Here is a 25,054-nt window from a genome sequence, read left to right on the forward strand (position 1 = left end):
AAAAAGTCAGCTGCTGACGCGCTTGGCTTGTCCTTAATTTCAACTGTTTCTAAACCAATTTGGAAACAACGTTACCCTTGCATTTCTTGTAAGTAAATATAAAAAATATTATTGGCTGTTATAATTATACAATCTGCATATCAACTGGAAAATATAGCACGATGGCCGATCTGGAGAACTGCCGCACCTGAAAGCAACAGAAAATTGCGCCAAAAAGTACAAAACACAAACTGACGCTAGCCGAAAAGGCAACAAGTGCAATTAGACTAAATGTTCACAAACATATCACATAAAACAAATAATACTTGGCGTATGCTAAACGAGATAATAGGAGGATTGTGGAATCGATTATATTTGCCTCGATCGCCGTTTTTAGCACTTCCAGCACCGCCACTAGCGAAAGAGGCCGAGACCGCAGTGCCCAACTCACAAAGCGGCCAATCGGAGCAGCAAACGCGAGAAGAAGCAGAGGTAAGATAATTACGAAGACAAGACATTTTACGTATGTACATATGTACATATAGAACGAACGATATGATAGGTCAGACACACGGACAGCCTGCTCGCTATCCAAATATCTACAAACGCTTCAATTCGGCTGTTTTCATAACTACGTTGCGCACTTTTAGCTGCTGTAGCGTTGCCACTCATTAGCAAATTTCTTTCCATAATTAAACTAAATGTTGACAAGTTATAATTACTGCAATGCTACAAGAGTTTTTATTATGGGGATTTAAACAATTCCCGCCTGATAAACAAAATATGTGCATGTATATGGCTGTGTTGGTGCAATTAAAATGCCGCAAGTATTTTAAGTGAGTTGGCAGCCCTGAAACGCAGCGTTTTCTTACCAGGTGGTAACTCGCGGCAGCAGACGTGGTGAATATGATGAGTGACGTGAAATATGTGTAGAAAAAACACGATTTTCACAAAAAGAAAATCAAAGTAAACTTCGAAGTGATTTGTGTCTTTAAAACAAAAGGATTAAGTACAGAGGCCGTTGTGAGACCTATTGAGAAATTGTGCGAAGATCGCGCGCATTCCATAAGTGGCCAACCAGCAAAATTAGACAGCTGCGTAAATTAGGCAGACGCTGTGGCTTTGTGTGAGGCAAACAACAAACACAAGCAAACAAGAGAAGATATATGTATTCGCATTCGCAGATTTCGCGCTGCCATTTATTATACGTCTAATAAAACAATAAGTGTACCGTGCTAATTGAAAGGTATTGGAATTCGCGATGTCCTCTATGCAAAGCAAAGTACAGGCAAAAATGTAAAGCTCAACACACGCAAAGCATTGCAATCGACACACGCACACACACGTGTGCACACATACAGAGGCAAAGATACTCACCTTTACCTTTGGCTCTAGCAAAATATACAACACCTTTGCTTTGCTTTGCTTTTTGTTGAAACGAGCGTATGACGTAGCTGCAATACTTTGTATAATATATACTTCAGTAGATATGATGAATAGATGAAATAATGTATACGCTTTTGCCTTCCTTATAGATGCCACGAACACGGAGACGCCATCACTCGAGGGATCGATCCTCAGCCGGCACACGAGACAAACGGAGACGGCTCGATACTGGCGATCTATCGCCACCCTTAGTTGAAGCACCGTCGCCGTAAGTAGACACAACTACATGCATACATAGAGATTTGTGCTTATAATACATGCATGCATAAGGCATAAGCATATGCATACCCAATTGTATTTTGACTGCGGACTGCCTAGCTGCCAGACAGCAGAATTGGATTGGGCCTGTTCATCTTTCTTTTGAACTTCTGGCTCGATCTCACGATTGTGCGAGCGGGTTTTTTCATGAGTAACCTTACTGATGGCCTAGAAGCCGTGGATGATATGCGGTACTGCAATTCATCGCATTTTGTGGCATGCCAGCCCATGAAATACAATTGGGTATGCCTGGGCACATATCTCTCTCAATGGCACTAACAAATTTGTGTGGTGTTTTGTTATTATATCTTTGGCTTTCTCATCATATTTTATAAATAGGCCCCGCATCACTAAAACACATCACACCAGATCAGCGGCCAAGCGACGCAGGCATGAACTTGATGCCAACACTTCACATATACCCAAGGAGCCGACGTAAGTAGTCCTGAAAAAATACTTAGTAATAGATAGCAATAGTAATTCGCTTAGTGTAATTCTATTTGAGGTCTCTCTGCTCGTGAACAACTCCTTGCGGTGGCCGCTTTTTCTTTGTAATGGCTTTTAAATGATCGTTTTTTTAATAGCCTGGCGTCGTTAAAGCTGCAGTCAAGACAAATTCACGTTGGCCCATATAAGGCAGGTGAAACTCGTGCTCTTATGTCGAGTCATCCTCGATCCTTTCTCCTCCCTCTCCTGCTGTTTTTTTTTCTTTTAATTTCGAATTTATGTGGACACTGCGATTTCTTTGTGTCACAATTAACCCGTTTCACTTTGGCTTAAAGCGTAGGCGTTTATCCTGCCCCGTTGCATTTCCTTGCTGCAGTTGATTTAATTTATTCGCCTGCGTATTTAAAACAGATTTGCATATTACTCAAATCAGCAGCAGACTGCAGACTACAACAACAACCGACAGAGAACAACGCGAAGTGAGGCGCGACTTTGTCTCTGTCGCATTTATTATTGTTTTTTGTATTTTTTATAAACTTGGAATGGCCTTTTTAGGCATGGCCTCTGCCACGGCCGCAGCATCTCGACATGTCGTGGTTGAGTTTGTCGCATTTTGTAATTTATTTGCCACAATATAACAGCGCACAGCGTCGCCGCTTTCTTTGTCGTAAACTTCTTGAATTCATGTGCAGCAATCGCCTTTTGTTTATTAACCTTTTCATTTTGCAATTAAAACCGCTTGGCAAGTGCTCGCTCTCAGATTAATTGCTAAATCAGTGACTTGACTTACTCATTATTCATCCGGCGCCACTCTCAACGCGGAAGTGTCAACAAAAAAAAAAACGCATTAAAAAAACATACGCAAAAGAAAATCTACACCTCAAGTGTCTAAATATGAAAGTCAATCCATGATGGACAAAGATCGTCTAGCAATGCTATTTAGATAGCAGTTTTATTATCGCATTCAAACTTTGTTAATGAAAACTGCATCCTGATTTTAAGCAGAGTATTTTGCGTAATTTATCAAACTTAAGTGAAGTTTTCGTGAACATCTTATTAGATATATTTCCAAGAATTGTCAAGTGGATGAAATAAGTAGTTTATTTCATATATGTAGTAGACTCTGCAGAGTTTATAAATTCACACTCGAAGTTTAAATCCATAGCATAAACTCTCTCTCGTCTGCACAGTTTTTGTTTGTTTACTAAATTTTCGATAAAATATATTCGCAAAATGAAAACATTGGCGCACTTCCGCTATTTATCACTCTTTGTTGTATACGAGTATTTACAATTGGAATTGTTTAAATGTATTCTTCACCGCCATATGAACCGGGTATCAGTTCAGTATCAATTGGTTGCACACACGCACGGCGAATTCAACATGCTGATCGCATTGTAAACTGGAAATGCGGCGACGGCGAAGTCGGCACGACAATCCAGCAATGTTGTCGTTGTGACCGAACGAGGGAGAGAGCAAGCTTGAAGCAACCGAGCAAAAGCGAGCGAGCAAGAAATTGAGCGACCGACACTTGTTCGCTGCGGACTTGTCGCCACAAAGCTCAGTCGCAACGACAACTTGCAAGCGAATGGAGGTGCTGGCTTCTTCTTCGGTCGACGTCGCCGCCGTGCAGCCTCAAAGCAACAATTAATAAGTTAAAAAACAAACCGATAATCAAGTGCGCCTTTATGAAAAACACAAAAGTACGACAAGAAGAAGAAATAAATGTAAAGTGTGTTCATAATTTTCAACAAATGCAGCTGTCAAGTGTGTGCAATTTGTTAGTGTGCGTGAGAATGTGTAGTGCATATTGAAATGGCTGCAAGAGCAGCAATAAAATGATCAGCAAACAGTCGCAAAACGTTTTGTTTATGCATCCTGCAAAATTAACAATGTGCTTCTGTTGTTGGTTATGCGATTTATTAAAATCAAAATATTCATAAAAACGCTTTCAATGCTGTGTGTGCATTTCGTTAGTCGTGTAGTATAGAAATTGAAAAAAAATCACATTGTGCCGTCTTGGGCAAGAACTTGACTTGGTTGGGTTAACTAACTTTGATAAGATATGACGACGACGACGACACAGAGACGCCTACGACCAACTCGCACATTCAACTAGCTCTTATCGCAATAGAGATCGGGATCGCTCGACTACAGCTGCGATTGCGACAGAGAGACAGAGACAGAGACACACAGAGTGTTCAGTTCGATTGCTAGCAGAGAGCTCACACCGGACGTTTAAAGGGATTTCCACGCATTTCCGATACGAACTCTCTTCGCATTACTCATGTTGTTGTGTTGTCGTCACTTGAGTCATTAGGCAAATCAGCGGTAACAACAGCAGATGTAGTCGAAGCTGCGGCAACAAGTTGTCGATTCGTCGATTCAGTGTGATCAACTTTTGTTGACCCGTTTTATGTTTGTGTTTCCTTTTCAAATCAGGTGGAAAACTGGTCGGAGGATTTGTGTATCTGCTGCATCCGCTACTTTCTACCAAAGTTTACAAATTGCATAAACTGCAAAAACTGGTTAGGCTCTTGAAAACGAAAACGAAAAGGAAAAGGAATGGGTAAAGGAAAGGGGCTGGGCGGGCGGTTGTTTGGCTATCAATGAACTTGTCAATTGGATTTGGTTTTCGCTAATGCGAGGCGAAATGGGCAAAATCGCAGCTATGTTATGTTAGGTTCAGGGTTATTTTAACAGCTAATTGAATTTTTGCAACACGCTGTTGACAGCTGCTACAGCCGCAGCAACAAATGCGGCCAACGAGAAGTCGCATAAATGCTCTACTTGCTGCAACTGCAATTGCTGCGATGTGGCAAGGGGCAAGGGGCACCTTCAAGTCGCAAATAGTCGGCAACGAGACAGCTCAATTCATAAGCCAATGAAAACGTGTTAACTACATAAAAAGTGCTCGATAATTTATTAAAGTAACACGGACAACCGACGAAGAGGCCAGGAAGGTTGTTTGGTTGTGTCGATTGTGTTGTATCATTTGGGTTAGGCTCGTGTGTGCACAGCATTGGAAATGAATTGAATTGTGTTATATTGAAATGTTGCAGATGCAAAGATAAAGTATTACATGCAAATGAAAACGACAGCGCGTTTAAAGTAAATGAAACAAAAGAAAATCGTTTAAATTACAACGCCAAATCAACAATAACATCATCCACTACGAATATTATTAACGTCGACAACAGGAGTAACAACTATTAGCTAACAAAATGCCCATCGTAGGACAGCAGTATGCCAATGGATTTCGTCCTTACAGCTCATTTCGAGTGCCTCGCAGCAGTTGTGGCAACAACAGCAACACCACCAACAACAACAGTAATCAAAATGGTGCCAACAGAACGTCAAGTAAGACGACAACTGTCAGCAGCAACAGTAAAAATAACACAGCCTTGAGCTCTTCCTGCTCGTCATCGTCATCTCTCAATCAGCAGGGAGGCAATATGGGAAGCAACAACAGTAACAGCAGTTTTAGCAGACAGCAACCATGGAGAAGCAGCTACTGCAGTAGCAATCATCGCAGGTTGCATCAGGAGCCGCTGCAACAGTTGCAGCTGAAGCAGCAACAGCAGCTGCAACAGGAGCGCAATGTGAAGCCGTTGACACCAAAGCTGATCAGGCGCATTGAGAACACGTGTGCTTCCTCTAACACCGCTGCCACAGTCTCGAGCTCCCGCTACGGAAAAGCCAAAGCGCCTGCGCCTCCAGCGAATCCTTCACAGACAGCTGCCAGGCAGCGGACAACGAATCAAAGTGCGTTGTCAAAGTCGCAGGCCGTGAATCAATCACAAAAGCGCGCCTACCAAGCCGCCAGCAACGTCACTCATCGGGGCGCCAAGGAGAATTGTCCGGCAAGGAATACTCTGCGCTCCAGCAAGAATTATCCGGCTCCAATGCCGCCACAGCAGACGCAGCCAACACAACAACAGCCGCGAAAGCTGCAAAATGATCTCACACCATTAGCGCAACGCAGACAATTACCGGCGACGCCCAAGTTGAGCCTTAGACAGTGCACAGTTGCAGCTGCTGGTACTGAGGGAGGCGCCTCCTCGACGGGTTCAAGTGATTCCCACGATTCGCCCAGACTGAAAAAAGCATACTCGAAAAAGTTTCCCCAGGGATTGCCGTTTGAAGACGAGTTCTACGGCTGTCGTAATCGCTCCTACTCGCAATCCTCCAGCAACTATAGTTTCTATAGTTCCGTGGGAGCGCCAGCGACTCCTCATGATGATGACGACGAGGATGATGAGTTCCAGCGCAAGCCATCCACAGATGATGCGCTTTATGTGGACTTCTCCAAGGTGGTGCACAGTCACAAGCAACAACGACAGTATGTGCCAGCCAGCTCCTGGATACGCGCTTCTCCCGATCACGATCACGATAATGACGAGCTGCACAATGCAGTCACACTAACTCCGACCCAGCAGCGACGCAAGAGCGCCAAGTATGCGCGATCCATGCACGAATATCTCTACAGCGATGACAACCACTCGACCACGACCACAACGACACCGAAAACAAAACATCGACTCCCTGTCGTCGAGGAGCCCGAGGATGGCTACTATAGCTACGCAGCCGGCACTCCCGACCCACAGACTCCGCCCCTGCCTGTGGGCAAAACGGATATCTATGTGGCCGCAGCATCGTGGGCACCCAAGCCGCTCTATCCTGACCGCGTTTTGCTGCCCCACGCCGACTCCAATAACAATCGCAGTGATCACAGAAGCAACCAACAGCAGCAGCAGCAAACGCGACGTCGCTCTGAGCACTTGGGTTCCACGACGTGTGAGTATAAGTGAGTATCTCCCATGGAGCTCCATGCGGAAACTGCAGCTAGATTCGAGTGCTGACCACCAGAGCATGTTTAAGCTCTTGGCTTTTTGCTTTTTTCCTCTTGCCTTGTCTTGCTGCTGACTAAGCGTTCTGTCTGTCAGCACTTCAAATTCAAGTCGTTCTCCACTCGTCGGTTGGCGTTGTGCCGCTATACCTCAAGATCTCTCTGCCAAATTTGGTCAAGCACCGCCGCCCCTACTTATAAAATTTGCGTCAAGCCCCAACTGAACTCGACTCAACTCATTAGGCAATCTTAGCGCCGGTTCAGTTGGACAACGCTCGAAAGTATTTGGTGTTCTACGTGCCGATGGCGTTGAATATGTGCTTGGCACACTTCAGGGGCCAGAGTGCGAGTTGTTCAGTTCAGTTATGACCTCATTGTTATTGGGAAATCGGATTGTAGCCAGCTGATCAAGTTTGGCAATATCAGGAAACCATTTGGACTTCGCTTCTTTTTTAATGTATGATGATAGGATTCTTTTAGGTAGTCTTGAAGCTGCCAACTGCGATTATTTTTTATTAGAGCGCTCTTAACTGTTTTATGTGTTATCTGAAGAATCTTTGAAATGTCCTTTAGTGGAATATTTGGATTAAATTCCCTGCTCTTTAGCTGTTCTTTGCGCATTACTTTGTTTGACTAGAGGCTACAACTCGCTTCTGTTTTGCTTGTGAGCTCGTTTATCTGACGTTTATCGCGCTCCAAAACAAATCGGAAAACCGGACCTGTCTCCGTATACCATATACGCTCATAATTGATGCGACTACCGCCGGCAACAACAACACCAACAGCAACAGCAATCAAGCTGAGGCAGCAACAACAATGAAGTTGTCTCCATGCTCTCGACTCTGTCTTGACTTTTGAGTTCACTATTCTCGAACAGTTCCGACAACTGCAAGGTAGCCCGAAAATTTACACATGCAACTTTGAGATTTGAGTGCTTCGAGTGGCTGCCCCGCTCCCCCTCTCCTAGTCCAATGTCGCCATTTGACGCTGGGGAAATGTTTATGTGAAATGATTTGTATTTGTTTTTATTATTTTTATGTTGATTTTTATTGACTTCCTATTTAAGCATGCACCCAAAAGGTGATTGACTACAGACAGCAACAACAGAAAGCACCACAATAACAACAACACTTATGCAGTATCGAATTATCTTTTAGAATTCTCTTTGTGTATATCACAAAAATTGAATTTACTTCCTTTTTCAGTTGTTGCTGGGATCTCAAAACGATCGAAATTGAACGAACTTTTTTGTTTTGTTTCACTCGCGTTTTTTCGTTGTTGATTTCGCTTAACTGTTTGTTTTTGTTAACTGTAATGGCCGGCTTCGGCTTCGACACTCCGCCTGACCAGTCGGGGAGAGCTGTGTGCACATTGTTGACAGTACGCGGAGGGTAGAGTATTGAGTGTACACTGTACAGTGTACAGTATGCATTACATTACGTTCATTGAACCTCGAGAGACGCGTGCGATCTTTGCTTGGATAATGGACGCCTGCATAACTGGCAAGCGAACAGACAGACGGACAGACAGACAGGCAGACTTGGAGACTCAATGGTGTCGCTGACTCAGCGAACGCTGCCTCTACTCCTTACATTGAAGCTCGCCCTGACGCATAAAGCGAAATCTTTGCGGCAAATTGTCTGCTGTTGTCTCTTTTATTTGCAATGCTCTCGTTTTGTTTGATCAATTGGGTGTCTGTGTTGTCAAGTTGACTGTTGACTGTTGACTGTTGTCTTGTGTGCGCAGACGCAACCATCCAATGACCTTGGCGATTGCTGAACTCAAAGGCTCGCCGCTTCACGCCACGCCGCCCGCCCTTGATTCGCCTTGTCTCGTTTCGCTTTGCCACCCAGATCAATTTGCATAATGCCGTTACTCATGCGCTATTCGTTGTTGGTATTTATTCTTCATATTATTTACAATATTTGTAACGGCATTTTGTATTGTCATTTTGCCAAGCTTCATCATAGCTTTATCGACAAAAGCCACGACTCGCTGCCGTTGTTGTCATCACCTATTTGCTTCAAGACAAAACAAATAATTCCGGTTTCAAACCTCTCAACTTTTCGCATTTGACCGCTCTCGAATATTAGCTTGAATTTGATTCTACAACTTTTAAATTTTTGGGTAGATCTGAAATCTTGATCTGGGAAAGTTTCTAAAAGAGTTCAACTGAAAATTCATAGTTTGATTATAAAGCTAGAGAACAGTTAGAAACGTATCAAATATTTGAATTCAGATGTCAACTCCTTCTTTGTGTATGTTCGATTTCCATATGTGACGTATGCGTTTGCATTCAGTTCAATTGACGCTCTGAATCGAACAACAATAACAAAGCATTTACTCCGAGTATTATGCATTTATATATAAACACTAGCATATGGATACTCATGTGTGCTGTTGTGGTTGCTTCACGGGAGGGGGTGGGGAGGGGGAGTATGGTTTTGCTTAATGTATTTATGGCATTTTCAGGGTCAGCGCAACAAAAATATATATATCGTCGAATCACAACAAATAAATGTTTGTCGGCTGTTGGCCGCTGGCTGTGTTAACTGCTAGTGGGCTTAAAGTGTCTTGGCTCTGTGCTCTATGTAAATCATACGAAAACTGGTTTTCGAATGATTAATTTCATAACTCAATAGCACAAACTAGCAAGAGCCCCAACAGTCAAAGAAATAATTCTCACATGAGTTGGAACTCATGGCAACTCTTCGCAGGCCATTTATGCCATTTAGAATCGAAGTCGGATGGTACGGAAAAATTTCACGTACTTAAATGTTTTTTAACGATACGATGTTTTAATATTTACCATCAGCCATTCGGAATATTTTGTGACAATAAGCAGGAAAAGGGGTTGTGAAAACTTGAACCTAATTGCGAAAATAAACAACGTCATGTTACGAAGACCTTTAGAAAAGAAGCTCTTAATATGGGTGCGACCACCTCATAATCAAAAAAATATTCGTTGTATTCTTCAAATTGAGTGATTTATCTATTATACCTTAATTTATAGTTTCAAATGCAGTTTAGATATCGTCTTTATGCAATAAAGCCAGTCGAAGACAGTTGCCTTAAGCTAGATCTATAAGTTTTATAGCCGTAATACGTAATAATTTATTCCGCCCAAATCGCTCAGTTATTTATTGAGCTAGCTCTGGCTTTCGAGGCAAGTGCGAAAAGTTCCACAAGTTTAAATTGACGAATCATCATTAATATCCAATTAAAATACGAATATGTTGCCTCAAATGGTATGCTCTAATTTGCACGCGTCGCGTCATTAATCAAGACTCAGAAATTTACTCATTTAAGAATATGAGCTATGAGAGCGAGAGGAGCTCAAAAACATTTTGAAATTGCTCTGACCAGAAAGCCAATCTTTCAATCAGTCATTGAGCTTCTCACTCGCTATAGATTTACGTATTCGTATTCTATTAACTACCGTATTGCCTTAAGAGGCAGTCGAAAATCTTTTGTTGTTCTTTCTGATGGTTGATAGTGCGATGCTGGCCAGAGTGGCAAATGATTTGAGCCTACATTCGATATTCATTCGGGGCGCTGACTTTTTGACTGTTTCCTCACAATCTGGCTTTAAAAGAGCGCAGGCGTTGAGCTCTGCAGCTGTCTAACCAGGTGTGTGTGTGTTTCTATTGATGTGTGTGTGTATGTGTGCGAGTGTAACGTACTTGTAGTCAAAGTCACTTTCAGCTTCGTTGCGTTCTCATAATTTTTGTGACCAAATTTAGAGGCGCTCCACAGCTGATGTGGGCGAGAGTGAACCGAAAAATCAGAGTTGCCGCAATCGCTGATTGTCTCTCAAGTTGTTCAGCCATTGAGCTCTTGAGAGCAGCTGTTTCATAGTTGTTAGCTTATTAGCATTTGCTTGTCTTTGACTTCTTGGGCTGCCTAGGTCAGTTATCTGAGTGCGGATCGGATTTGATTTGGATCTGTAGTTGTTGCTGTCTCTGTTGCTGATTCATGCAAAGATCTGGCTGCGGCTCAACTGGCGGCCACTGACTGCCTGCTGCCCACCCGCATCTGCAGTTTGCTTGGGCGTGTCGTAGTCTCATGGGTGCGAGAGTGTGTGTGTGTGTGTGCTTATGTTCCATTGATGTAATATGATGGGGCTACCGTTGTTATTGACACAGTTTCTGGCCTTGCTCGTTGCTTCTGTCACCGTGTCTGGGCTTTGGGTTCAGCTTAGTACTTGTAAAGTATTTCGACAGTGGTTGTTGTAAGTGCCCCCGGTTGGTGTCAAATGCCTTGCCACTTAGCCGAGTTGGCCAACGACGACGCACTCTCAAAGGCATGTCGCTTAAGGTGGGCAGACTGCCAACCAACCAAAGCTAACCAAGCACTCACCCAGTCAGCCAGCCAGCCATCCGGCCAAGTTGATTAACTTGATTGGTAACGCAAATTCGCATGTTCGCCAACACACGCCAAGAACTCAGGCGAGTTGCGAGTTGTGCGAGCAGCGAGAGGCAAAGCAAAGTAACCGGAGCAACAGCTTAGCTGTTAAGTAGCTTTCCATGTTGTGACTCCGTTTACTGTCCAATTCTCTTGCTGTCCACATTTTGTCTATAATCCGTAATTCGACAGTTCGCTTTGGGCGTTCACTCAAGGTCGGCCATTCATCCATATAAAATCTATTCTGTGTGTGTACATTATTAAATAATACTCGATCACGTGTCTGTCTTTTCAGTTTTGATGAAAGCATTTCGTCTTCCCGTCGCAGAAAGGAGCGTTCAAAACGTTCGCATCGCAAATCGCCCGTCTCGGGCCGACGACAGCACAACAAGTATCGTTACAGGGACGAGACCTCGCACTCAAGCTCACGCCGGAGACATCGGGATCGCGCCAAGGATGAGCGTGACAGTGGGCGCAACAATCGCCAATCACAAGCTAAGGTAAAAACTTTTCATTTTCTAAATACAAATGCGAAACAAACGAACATTTAGGCTGAGAGCAACGAACCAAGAAAATCTAAATCAAATGCTAAATGCTAAATAATAGGTATGGTAAAAACAATATTAAGGCTCTCTTACGAACGAATCCCAATTCAAATAAGTACATGATCAAGTTTTCTTTATCCTTTTGTACCCTTGCCCCACCCCCCTATGAGGAGGTTATGTCAACTGACTCTCTCACCTCGCTTGCCAATTTTCTTCCCATTGCTTTTTTTTTTGTTTATCTGTAAGTTTTTTTTTGTTTGTGTCTCTCGTATTAGTTATCGAATTGCATTCAGAACATGCTGTTCTTCAAGCGCTATTTAGAAAAGTCCCAGCTGACTGCCAAGCAGTTTGAGAGTTCTCAAATTCCATGCAACTTCAAGATGCGTGATCTTCCTGCCCAGCGTCGAGGTGGACGATTCGACAACCATCGCGATCTGCTCTTGCAGAGTTCATCGATGCGCTTCATGCCGTACGTGGATGATTGGATCGTCGTCGAGTACTTTGCTGATCACGATAGTGATTATCTAGTGAGCATCCACAATTTACGAAATACCATTTACCTTGTGCACCTGACCACAGTCTTAGCGTTAATGTCATGTGCCTGATTCTTCTTTGATCTGTCCACTCATCCACTCATTCGTTCTCTTTGTATAACATAACAATCGGCAACTTATTCGCCAAATTGTTTTAAATATCTCTTTGCATTTGAACAGAGTGTTAAATGTATGTTAGATTAACATTGCATATCCCAAATATTTCATGATAAGCGATAAGCAAATACCATAAAAATAATAGTCATAGCAGAAATAGATGGCATCTCAGATTAAGATACTACGTCGACTTCCCTGCGAGATGATGCGACGGTGATGTTAATCTGCAGAATAAATTGCTCTGCTCTCGCCTTGTGTTGCCATGCTTTGCCTTGCCTTGCCTTGCTGCTGACCTCGATTTGTTTGATTCAATTGATCATTCAACGACGTTCACAGTATATTGGCTGACAGATGGCGAGCGGGCTGCGCAGAAGATCTCATGCCAGTCAGTGCTAATTTCGCCGCCAATTGGGTGGCTGACCACAATATATCGTGAGTGGATCACGCACAATTACAATTACAAACTGTTAGTTACACATAGACTCGTCGTTATTCAAGATTCAGTACTTTCGGCAATTGGAGCAACAACACAAGCAATATGCGCAAAAAACGGCGGCTGTGGCATCAAATGGAAACTCGAGCAGGCAAAAGGACTCTGATAGCGATGAAGTCAGAGCTGAGATCAGTCGCTGTTTGCTTATGAAACGTCAAAGGAATCTATTCGACTTGGTGGCACTCTGCGATATGCCCATGGACCGATATGTCGGCGACAATTGGATTGTCGAGGAGTACTTTGTCGATCACACTGACGATTATCTAGTGAGTGAGCGATTGCTCGTTCTCTCCTCTCTCACATTCTCTGTTTGTTCTATTTTCCCTTACTCCTTTCCCATTCTCTATGTTGCTCCCTCTCTTGAAACATCTTTGCTGAGTATCTGCAGACTGCGCATGTCTCTCTCTCTTTGTGTCAATTCTGTCGTTTTAGCTTTTTCCCGTCAAATTTTGAACCCAGTGTGGGATATTATCGAAGATTTTCCTGTTTTTGAAATGTAATTTCTATGAAATGTGTAGACGATCCTTTGAAAATTTAGAATATACTAAGTTCACTTTTCAAAAAATTACGATATTATCTTCTTTTCAATGTTGGCTGTATGTTTTATAATCCCGAAAGTTGACAGCACTGCTCTCGAGCAGCAGCTGATCCGAGAGATGCGCGCGCAGCTTCTTCGCCTATCGCCTGTGTATATGTCTGTATTTGCCATTTGCTCACAGACTGTGCTGCTTTCTTTGGGATTTCGTATTTGTGGCTGCCTGCCTTGCCGCCATTGGAGAAAAATTAAAAATACCACACACGAAAGCCAAACATACAAACGAATTTTAGTTAGCGCTGCTTGTGTTTTTTTCCGTTTTCCGTTTCGCTTTTCATTTTTCTCAATTTGAAACTGAAACAGAAACAGATTCAAATATTCGTTCTTCGGATGTGTATCGTCGCCCATCGTCGTCGTTGTCGCTGTCTTTTCAGGCCTTTAGCTAACTTAAAGCAAAGGTACGTCGTCGTCCATGATTCGAGTTCGTGGTCCGTGCTCCACACGCGGATCTTCCTCCCTCTCTCTCGCTCTCTATCACACTGTCGCGAATTTGTTTATAATTCTACATGTGTGTGTGTGGTGTGCTTGCGTGTATGTGTGTGCGTGTGAGGTGTTTAATATTGGAAAATTACTCGTATGTAATCATTGCGATTAAGACACATAACATAGAAAACTCTTGGGGTAACTGCTTACAAAATTTAAACGAAATCGAAATTGAAACTCAAATAAAACAATTGTTAAGCAGCACGCGTGATATAATCAGGCAGCAAGCCCAACAACAACAAAGTATACAATAAGAGAATTTAAGTGCTTTAAAAATAAAATTGAAGCACCTAAAAACAAAACAAACAACTACAAAAGTGCCGCAGTGTCGTCAAATAAAAAATAACATCACATCGATCGTACAAACTTACTAAATGTACATGCGCAAATTTACCAAATTGCTTCATAAACTGTCTGAAAATATGCAAATTCAATTCGAATTGGAGTAAACGTGGAAATGTAGAATGCGTTAAATTTGAAGGCAGCTTCAACTTTGCACTTTGCAAAGTAGATTACGATCAGTAGAGTCAGAGATCAAGAGATCGATTTCTCCCAATGCATACATGTAAAAATCAGCGGTGAAAAATCAAGAGGGCAAACAGAAAATCAAAACAAAAACGCAGAACTAATAAACATCAACAGCAACAACTACAAATGCAAATCTGAGCACACTCTCGCTATTTAAAGTGACTATAGATACTTGTGCATGCATGTAGCATTCGAGATCAGCAGCAGAGGGATTATTCATCTCATGCTGATCTTTGATGCTACCACCTCTTCTTCTTCTTCGTTGATGAGAAATCTTCATTGGTTATTTTTGTAATGTTTGGATTTATTTTTGGTGCGCGCGCGTTATTTCCACAAAAGCATAGCAAAAAGAAAAACATCGAAGAAATGCTAACTAGGGACATTTCGATTTACAGATCGTTTTGTGTGCAGTGCATGTGTATTTGTCACGTATAAATTCGAATAATTCACATTATTTTGCACTTGACAGTTCTTTGCTGGAGGTCTTACTGTAGTTGATGTAGTAGCGCACATACTATATAACACATATAGTACATATTTATATGTACTGCCTGTCTGAGTGAACATTAATATTTCCATATGTACCATATATAATATACGACTGCGCAAATTTACGTTGTCGTCGTTTTGTTAAAAATAAAAACAGATTTTGAACCGTGCACATAGCAGAGCAGAGCAGAGGGAACTAGCTAGAGACGAAGCCGATGGCAGATATCTACGATATATACGAGAGTATAACATCATCCAGATACATAAATAGTTCGCTGGCTGGCAGGGCACGTCACTCACTTGGTCAGAGTCGTGGAACAGATCCAGCGAACACTGCTTCGAATATATAGGGCAAGATGCAAGGGAATTTTAATTCATGATTTGTTTACGGGTCCACTCGGTAAAGAGTGCGAGAGAAGCAAGTTAGCTAACCCGAAGAATCGTTCAGGTGCTAGTGCAGACATCGAACATAATATATGTGCTCTGTATTGCTTTTTAGTTTTGAGTGGGTGGCGTCAATGTGAATGAATGAAGGGGAGAACTCTTTGTGTTTTCAATTGTACCTCTTTGTATATGTATATGTGGTTGTTGCTCTTGTTGTTGTTGGCGACTACTTGATCAATTAATAAGTCACGTCCAAATTAAATGCGGCATGCACTTTATTTGCCAAAATGCCAATGAGGCATTGACATTGGGAGCACAGCTCTGCTCCCTCACCATCCTCCTTATCTTTATCAGACCACCCTCCCCCATGCCCACAGTTGAGCAGGGCTATCGAGAATCGAGCAAGTAGCAGGTTTCTTTATTGCAAACGCTAGCAGTATCGCGAGTCGCGCCGAGCAAGTCGAAGCAAACGCAATTCGAATGCAATTGCATTTCCCAGTCACAAAAAAATAATTAGATAACAGATTCAGATTCAAGTATATTAAGTATACGCTCAGTAATAGCAATAGGACAAAAACCACAGCCGTGCGATGTCCAACGAACTAAGCGAACTAATCGCGCTCAGCTGCGCAGATCTCACCACTCGACCGGAGGGGGCAAGTGCTGAAATCCAGCTCATCATCGATGCCGAGCGTCGCCTGAGCATTAAGCAAATGACGGCCACAGAGCTGAACAAACTGCGCGCTGCAGCAGCTGCCGAGGCGGAAGCTCGGCATCGTGCTGAAATCGAGGCCAAGGCGCGAGCTCTGGTCGAGGAACAAGTACGTCTGGCTGCTGAAGTCGAGGCCGTTGCGCGGGCGAGAGCAAAGGCCGCTGTCGAGGCTGAGGAGAAACTCCAGCGGCAGCGAGTCTTGGAAAGGCAGAGCCAGATACAGAATGCAGAGGAACGGCAACAAATTAGTCGAGATGACGACACACCGAGTCCCTCGAGCACCAAGGCAACTTTGCCAGCAACCGCTGCGCAAAGAGATCGTCTTGTTTCACTGCCCAATATTCTAGATGACGATATCGAGGCGGCTACGGGAAGCAGAGACTCCTCGCCTGCCAAGAGCAACTCCTATCTAGCTGACTCCCTTGAGCTGCTGCGCAGTCAGAGAGCAGCTCGCATCAGTCGGGGACGCACACCTTCGGCAGACTCTCGGAACCGTGAAAGAAGTACCGCTCCTGAACGCTCCAGCATAAGCAGTATCAATTCTGCCAGTGCCAGTGCCAGTGTCAGTGTCAGTCGACGTGGCAGTACAGCCAGCGCTGTGAGCAATGATCCGGCTGCAGAGGTAGCCCAAGCGATGCCCAAGTTTCCGCTGTCCAAGACAGTGTCAGCTCCCAACATAATAAATCTACGTCGCAGCAGTCTAACTGCTCTCTTTCCTGGTCCAGCTCCTCTTGTGGCGCCCGAGCCAACACTGCACACAAATCCTGAAGCGCCTGCTACGGTGGAGGACTCGCATCAAGAAGACGGATATCGTGAAATACCCAGCGGCAAGATGGTTCATCGCACAAAGACGCCTCCGCCAGTGGGCGCCAATTTGGGTGTGTGTCTCAAGCGTGTGACGGCGCCAAGTGGCTCGATTACCATCAAGCCCAAAGATTCTCCCATGCTGGGCGTTGTCCTCCGAAAGGTGGAAAAGAAGACGGCGCCACAAAAGAGTATACTGGATGACGACAAGCCCTTGTATCATCTGTCTATTGTGCGTAGTGACCATAAGGAGTACAAGCCCGCTCCAAAGCCCAAGCCTAAGCCCACCGCTCCGCCAGCCTCGAAGCCCTCCTCGGGCGGCATTCTGACCGGACCGCAGGTGGTGCGCACCGTCACTCGTCCGGCGGTGCCGCTGACAAAGCCTCAGCGCCCCCAGCCGGGTGTGCCGATAACAATCACCAAAATCGAAGGCGACAAGATAATCATAATCAAAAAGATTATAGTACCCAAGAACAGTAAGATACCGGAGCAGTATCTGCAGGTTGGTTGTGTCTGTCTGGTGATATGGGGATGAGATCCCATTGATCTGTTTGAACTGTCTGTTCTGTTGTTGGTGACCCGTTGTTCGTCTAGTGTCAGTTGTGAGTTGTTAGTCTCGTCCTTTATCTGTATCCCTTTTGCTGTTGGATTTGAATTTGCCTCGCTTGCTGCTGCTATCGAGTAAGGATTGTTATCCATTACTGCGCCGACGCACACAACTACACGCAAACATACACGCACTCGTAAATCGAAAATGAATCGTGATTTAAATCGAAAAAGTTAATTAATAAACAAAAATTCAAACGGTAACACTGAATTAGGTTGTGGAACTGAGAAAACTAGTTAAAAACGCAGAAAGCTCGTGAACTGTAACGAAATGCTATAAACATCTAGAAAATTCAATTGGAGTTGAGTGGAATTTAACTAAATCGCGTCTTTGAAAGACTGGCAAGAGTTTAAAGTTCGTTAAGTCTTCCGGTAATTTTGCCAATTGCACAAATGAGTCAGGATGCTGGCAAAGCAGCAGCCACGATCGCAACACCGTCAACGGATAAACAGCTAACACTTGAAGCCGCTGCTGCTGCTCCTCCAATTGCCCCAGTGAATCCAGTTGGAGAAGCGGGTGCAATGCTGAAGCAGACGCCAACGCCAGTGCCAGCGAATGGACAACAGTTCTTTCAGCAGGTTGTTTCGCCACAGTTCGCAACGGTGCTCTCCTCCAGTTTTCCGGAAACGCAATGTGCAGTTCGCTCGCCCATCTCATCGCCGCTTGCAGTACGCAAAAACCGATCCTTGCTACCAGCCAGTCCCAAGTCGACGCCGCCTTTGCCGCGAAAGCATCATCCGATGGCATACAATGCAGCAACTGGCGCGATCACAACTCCGACGCGTGTGATGACAACAGCGAACAGCCAAGTGGCCAACAGTCCGGCCTCAAGTATATCGCTGTCGTCGTGCAGCTCGCCTTCGTCGTCGCCTCCTCCAGTGCCGTGCCGAGCACCGAAGCACAAGCAGCCAGTAGCAGGTGAGATCGATCTGGACAAGCTGCTGCAGCAACAGCAGCAGCTGGAAGAGAAGTCAGCGGCCGCAACAAGCAGCGCTAAGTTGGATGCAAATTTCTACGATGCCGAGATCGAGATGATGAACAAGTATCTAAAGAGTCTTCCAGACTACAGCGAACTGGATCGCAAACTGCATCAAGAGTTCAAGGAATGCGAGGATCTCTACGATCGTCTGAAGCGGCAACAACAGCAGCAGCAACCACCTCTGACAAAGTCCAATTCACAGCAGTTGCCGCAGTCAACAGTGCCACCCTCAGTGGCCAGTGGTCTCTGCAAATCGTCGTCCATCAACTTTGCCCAAAACAATAATAACAGGGGTGCAGCTCCCCGACTCGCCTATCCCTCGATCTTTGCCCAGACGAGCAGCAATGATCAACCCAAGCTGCAGCGCAGCATCTCCAGCTGCAACATGCCCATTAGCGGCGGCAGCAGCGGAAGTGGCGCTTCAAGCAGTTTTACTCCAACGCGTCCCCAAGGAGCACAGAAAAGTAGTCTGTTGAGCGATTCGACGTTGTCGTTAAACAAACAGCTGATGAACGATTTCTGGAGTGAGAATCTCTGCGGCTCACAGAAGCGTCAGACGCCGAAGCGTACATTCTGGAACTATGAGAAGATCTGTGGTGCCCAACTGGGCGATGCGGGACAACCCTTTAAGATGGACGCGAAGACGGCCAAGACGCTGGCCATATTCGATCCAACTGTTGCCGAGGCGGCCCAAAAGGAGCTGCAGAAGCCACAAAGTCATCGCCTACAGAAGAACGCCTCGTTGTCGCATCTGGATGTGAAGGTCAGACAGGCGGTAACCAAAGACGATCTCTACAAGCTGATTGTCTGCAACGATCAGTCGCCAACAGCACCAAAAACCACGTCCTTCACCAGTCGAGTGCCCGTCAAGCAGCAGCAGCAGCCCTCGCTGGCTAGCAACCAGCAGCTGAACAAGAGCATCTCAATGACGCATGTGCCTGGCAATCAGCCGAGTCTAGGAGCAGCTCCAGCTCCATTGCTACGCAGCTCCAGTCGCACGCATATCCCATGCTACATGAAGCATCTGCCATCGCTAAGCCGCAGTACATCAAACTCGGCGATATTAATGCCCACAGCTGCAACGCATCAACAGCAGGTAATGAAGCAGCAACCAGCAATTGCAGCAGCCAATGCAGCTCCAGTCTCCAAGCCCACAGCTGGCGTGCTTAAAAGCTCCAGCAGTTCCTGCGTGCCCTCGCCTAGATGTGCTGCAGCTCTCTTTCGACGTCCCACGGAAACAGCGAAGCAGCAAGCAGCAACCACTGCAGCAGACTCTACAACAGCAATGGCAACCGGAAGTGCAACAATTGCAGAATCGGCTGCGGAGTGTCCATCGCTGGAACGCAAGTCGGAGAAGAGCAACAGCACTGTGAGCAGCAGCAGCTTCACGGTCACCAACTGCTGCACCACGCACTTGCCACATCTCTCTAAGTTTACCTCATCTTTTCACATACCGTCGTCAACGTCAACATCGACAGCAACGACAACCACAACAGCAACGCCGCAGCAGCAACAAAGTATTGGCAAATTGCAAGTGCCAACAGCAGCAGCCACATCAATAGCAACAACGGCAGCAACAACAACGGCGGCAGCAACCTCATCATCATCAACAACAGCATCATCGTCGTCATCGGCGGCCACAAAACGACAGAAAGATGTCGACAATAAGCTAGAGAAATGCCTTAACGACATGCTTAAGCTAAAGAGCAACAGCAGCAATAACAACACCAATAGCATCAACAATGCAATGATGACAGATGAGCACAAAGAAAATGCTGCTACGGTCGGCGTCAGCAAATTTTCTGGCGAGTCGCAAATACCCGTGCCAGTGCAGCTCTACGATCCGCAGAAGCCTCTGATGTCTCAGCAGCAGCAGAGAGTTGCCTATCCCATTGGCAAGTCGAATTCAACCTCTCAGCTGTCCATGGGTTACCAGCGATTGCTGCAACAACAACAACAGCAGCAGCAGCAACACCATCAACATTATCCACAGCAGAAGCGAGCATTCTTGAACTGGAACTCATTTGCTTGCTCCACAATGAATGGCAGCAGCGATCCGTTCCAGCATCAGCAGCAGCATCAATCTCATCAGCAGCAGCAGCAGCAACATCCCCATAAGCTGCAGCAATCCTACTCCTCGTCACATGTGGCCAAGCAGGCGCCCAAAGTTAACAGCTCGGGACTGAACATTTTCCAGCAGAAGAGCACCAACAAGGAGAACAAGTTCGGCCAATCGATGGCCATGCATCAGTCTCAGTTGCAGCTGCAGTCGCATCCCCATCAGCAGCAGCAACAAGCTGGAATGGCGAATCAGATGTATGGCAACAACAACAGCTATCAAGCAATGATCAACTCGAAGCCGTCAACAAATTACCATCAACGTCCCGGCGGAGCGCCATTGACGCACTCGGCGTCCTTCTCTGCCGCACAGCGTCCGTCGTTGATGCAACCGCATAGCTTTGGGCTGGGCATGATGAGTCGCAACTACTATAACCTGCCCAAGCAACAGCAACCGACACAACAGCAGCATCAACAACCGCCACTGAGTCACGAGCGAAAACCGCTGCAGACCTTCGATCCGTATGCTTATCCTAAGCCGAGTCAGAGTCAAGTGCTCCACCCCGTCAAATACCAGGCGCAGCCTCAAGTTCAACCACATCCGCATACGCAGTTTCTAAACGCTTCCGTTGGCGGCAACACTGCGCTTCAATATGATCCGAATACAAATACGCAATTGTTTTACGGGTCGTCGTCGTTGGTCATGCAACCGCAGGCGGCAGCGTCAGCGGCGGCGGCACAGCAGCAACCGCAGCTACAACAAAGCAACTCTATCATTTTCAACCACTCACAACAACAACAACCACAGTTACACCACCAGCAACAACAACAACAACAGCAGCAGCAACAAAGTGAAATGTCCAAGTCCGTGCTGGGACTGCATTTCATCGAGGTAGATTCTGATTATGAAGATTCCGCTTCAGATTTGTTATTGTTATTTACAGATCTTGTATTTGCATTATAAACCCTCGTTTGCAGACTTTGTTAATAATAGCCAAAGCAACTAAGGCTGCTTCCAGGTTGTTTTTTGTCTTTTTTGCGCTTGCTACCTGCTACCATTACTATTTATTACTAACACACGCACATTATAATTAAACGCCTCGGCATCGCTCGATCTTCCTTCTCCTTCTGCTTCGCCCTCTCGGTCTCGGAGGCAGCTCAGCTTCTGAAAATAGATCGTTGACTCATCAGTGCACTCCAAAGGCCTCCGCTTCGCTTGGGGCCAAGAACACTATTAGAGATTGTGGCGCGCATTTCCTGTGAGAGGTATGAGATACGAGGTGTGAGAAGTGAGAAGTGCCCTCACCCCACCTCCTCGTTCGCTTTCCTTCTTCGATCACCTTGCGTCCCATTGTCGATGCTCTCTCTCTATCTCTTTCTCAGTTGGCCTCTCCCATCAGCGTCTTACATTTGTCGACAGCGACAACGACACAACGTTGCACAATCGGGCCAAAAGCAAAAAGCCAAAGGCAAAGGCAAAACACACAAGCAATTTGCTGAAATTCAATGTCAATTTTGTGGTTCGCTAAAAATAGCTCCACTCTTAATTTATGTTGTTTATTTATTTAGTGCAGGCACTAAAACATCGAATTAATTTTATCTTTACCTTTATTTGTTAATTGCAATTATATTGTAGAGTATTCTTGAGGTGTTTACACCGCTGTATGTTTGCACAACTATTTCCAAAAACTTCTATTTATAATTTCAATCTGAATTTGAACACTCACAAAATGTCAAACAATTGGCTGCTCTTTGGGAATATGTAACATCAACAACGACGGAGAAGGCGAGAATACATAAAACATACTTGTACCGTAGAACAAAACATTATTCTCTTCCTGCTCTCTGAACCGCAAATGTTGCCCAGTCACACCGATCCTTCAATGCCCTTTCACTGATATAAAGTGCAAATGCAATATTCTATTTCTTTTTTTTTATTTGCATTCATTGCAAATAGCATTAATTCACAAGTGAATTTCAAGCCACAGTCGTAGAGTATTCGCATTACGATCTGAGTAGAGCATCTTAAGTTGCTTGTTGTCTGTTGGTTGTGGTTAGTAAAAGTTTTTTTTTTTTTGCTATTCAGCATAGCAAACAATAATAGAAAAGCTGGCAGCTCTCCCGCAGTGGCAAGCACAAGCGCAAGGCAGAAACACAAGCAAAGCAAGCGCCCGGTTCAGAGATCGAATCGGAGCGTGTTCTATGTTCCGCCCTGAGCACACACTCTTCAGCCAGCTACTTTGGTGCTGTCGTCGTTGTTGCGATATTTTTCAATTTTTATAATTAGTATTTGTGGCGTGCGCTTTCGTAAATGTTGCTCTGATTTCGGACTGTGTTTGCTTAGAGACTACGAGACTCGAAAACAAAGACGAAGACGCGAAGACGGACCCAGACCCCAGACCCCGCTGAAAACTTGATAGAAACCCGCTAAATTCGACTGGCAACTGGCAAATGGCTCAAAGTGCGTGCAAATCAAATCCGAAATTCTAAATCGAAATGCAATCAGGCGGCGGATGAAGTTGAAATTAAAATTGAATTCGATTCGATTCGCAATTGAAATCGAAATTGCAATTGCAACCGCGAATACTATCGAAATTGTCGCTGCTTCTGTTGTGTGTCTATTTCTGTCGAAGCTGCCAAAGATCGTACAATTTCAATTATTTTTACAACACATAAATACGCTCTTTATATGTACTATATATCCGTATATTCAATTATACTAAGTATACTTAACTATACAATACCAACCAACAGACCGTACATATTCTCGAGTCGAGTAAATGCCAAAAACCACATATCGTAAATCGTATATTTAGTTCATTTAATGAAATAGATCAAGTCAAAAGTAAGATCCTATCGAGCTACTCAACCTGCGTTGCCTGCCTGCTAGACAAACAACGAATCGAACCTCGGTCAATCGTTCATGTGTGTGGATATGTATTGAGCATACGTCGTATAAGTAATATTGTCGGATTTCCGTCATCAGTGCGAAGGAATTAAAAAAGTAGCAAAACCCACGCAAAAACAAAAAAATGGCCACATTTTTAAGTCGATTTCATCGTGAAAAAAGCGAAAAGATTTTACCATCGTCTATGAACGGAGAAGCAAACAACAACAGCAGCAACATTAAGAAAACAGCTGACACGATGGAGGCAGCAGCCTCTGCCTCTGCCTCAACTGCAGCTGCAGCGACAACAACAACGACGCCGGCTGCACAGCCGCGTCCACAGAGACGCTACATGCGCAGCGCGACAGCAGCGAGTGTCACTCAGCTGCTCTCCGAAAGCTGCAACAGTTTGCTGCAACGCTTTCGACGCAATCCGAGCGAACGACCTGATAACAAACAGCAACAACAGCAGCAGCTACAACAACAACAACGCAATCGGTAATCGATGCAGAAGAAATAAAGCATACATATTTACATTCATACACACACACTTATATACACATGCACATACATATACTTGCGACGTACACACGTAGACATTATTTTTATTTATTTTTTTTTTACTATGCCGTTTTTCGTCAACCAACAAAAACTCGGTCAAAATGTTGCCAGACGCGTCACAGCGCTCATCATTTATTTTATTTTTGTTTTCATTAGATTTTTTTTATTTCTGTATTATTCGTTAATTTAAGTATGTAATTTGCCCCATTGCCGTTAGTTTCAGTTGCGCCGCAGCAATACGCTGCTGCGTTTCTAGACGCGTTCGATTTACACTTGTCTTCGGCAGGGGCGAATTATGTAAACATCGCATCGGGTTAATTGAGTGCAATAGTGTGAAAATATCATAGAATATCCATTCTCCAATATGTCCAGCCAGACCAGTGTCCAGTCAGCATAATTATGTGTGTCTCAGTGAAGAAAGAGAGAGCGTGCAAGTGCAAGTGCAGGGATCTCGGCCATTGCATAGTTCAATGCCATTCGTTTACATAAGTGTATTCGCTTATCAATATTGATATAACATACAACTTTCTACATCTATGATTGCAATTACCAACATAAATACTACTTTTACATATTCCCCCATGCGAGTCTTTGACAATTTTCGATTGTATGGCAACCGTTGATCAAAGCTTTTTTGCGAGCTTTTCAGTTCGACGCCCATCTGGCAACTCTCTCTCTCTGTGATACTAATTCAGTCTGAGCTTCCTTCTCTTGTTCTTCTTCGAGTTGAATCTCTTTTGGCTGTCACTCGCTCTTAGATGGTGCGTTTAATGCAATGGACTCTAAATTATTTATTTATAATGCCAGCACACGGCAATAATACATAAAAAGTAATTGATTCTTCCGCTTTGCATTGTTCTTTTCGCTTTACTGGCGAGCAAGAGAGAGTTCAAGGT

The 25,054-nt window shown here is 44.5% G+C and overlaps 1 protein-coding gene across 9 annotated transcripts in view; it reads left to right on the forward strand.

The window, feature by feature from the left end:
- The first annotated feature begins 13 nt into the window (after window positions 1-13).
- Window positions 14-25,054, forward strand: part of LOC132784713 (serine/threonine-protein kinase Doa) — a 34,002-nt gene continuing 8,961 nt past the window's right edge. The window contains exons 1-5 of one of the 9 annotated variants that reach the window (XM_060790518.1): window positions 14-88; window positions 158-471; window positions 1,515-1,633; window positions 2,023-2,118; window positions 11,679-11,883. In XM_060790518.1, the coding sequence (XP_060646501.1) occupies window positions 271-471; window positions 1,515-1,633; window positions 2,023-2,118; window positions 11,679-11,883 (621 nt within the window). In that variant the 5' untranslated portion in view covers window positions 14-88; window positions 158-270. Of the gene's footprint in view, window positions 89-157; window positions 472-1,514; window positions 1,634-2,022; window positions 2,119-3,270; window positions 3,858-5,192; window positions 6,938-11,678; window positions 11,884-14,546; window positions 17,578-17,607; window positions 21,603-22,862; window positions 24,096-25,054 lie in introns of those variants that run through there. The other 8 variants (XM_060790514.1, XM_060790515.1, XM_060790516.1 and 5 more) reach the window with 8 other exon arrangements.

This window comes from Drosophila nasuta, chromosome 2R (genome assembly GCF_023558535.2).
Source record: "Drosophila nasuta strain 15112-1781.00 chromosome 2R, ASM2355853v1, whole genome shotgun sequence".
Classification (NCBI taxonomy): Eukaryota; Metazoa; Arthropoda; class Insecta; order Diptera; family Drosophilidae; genus Drosophila; species Drosophila nasuta.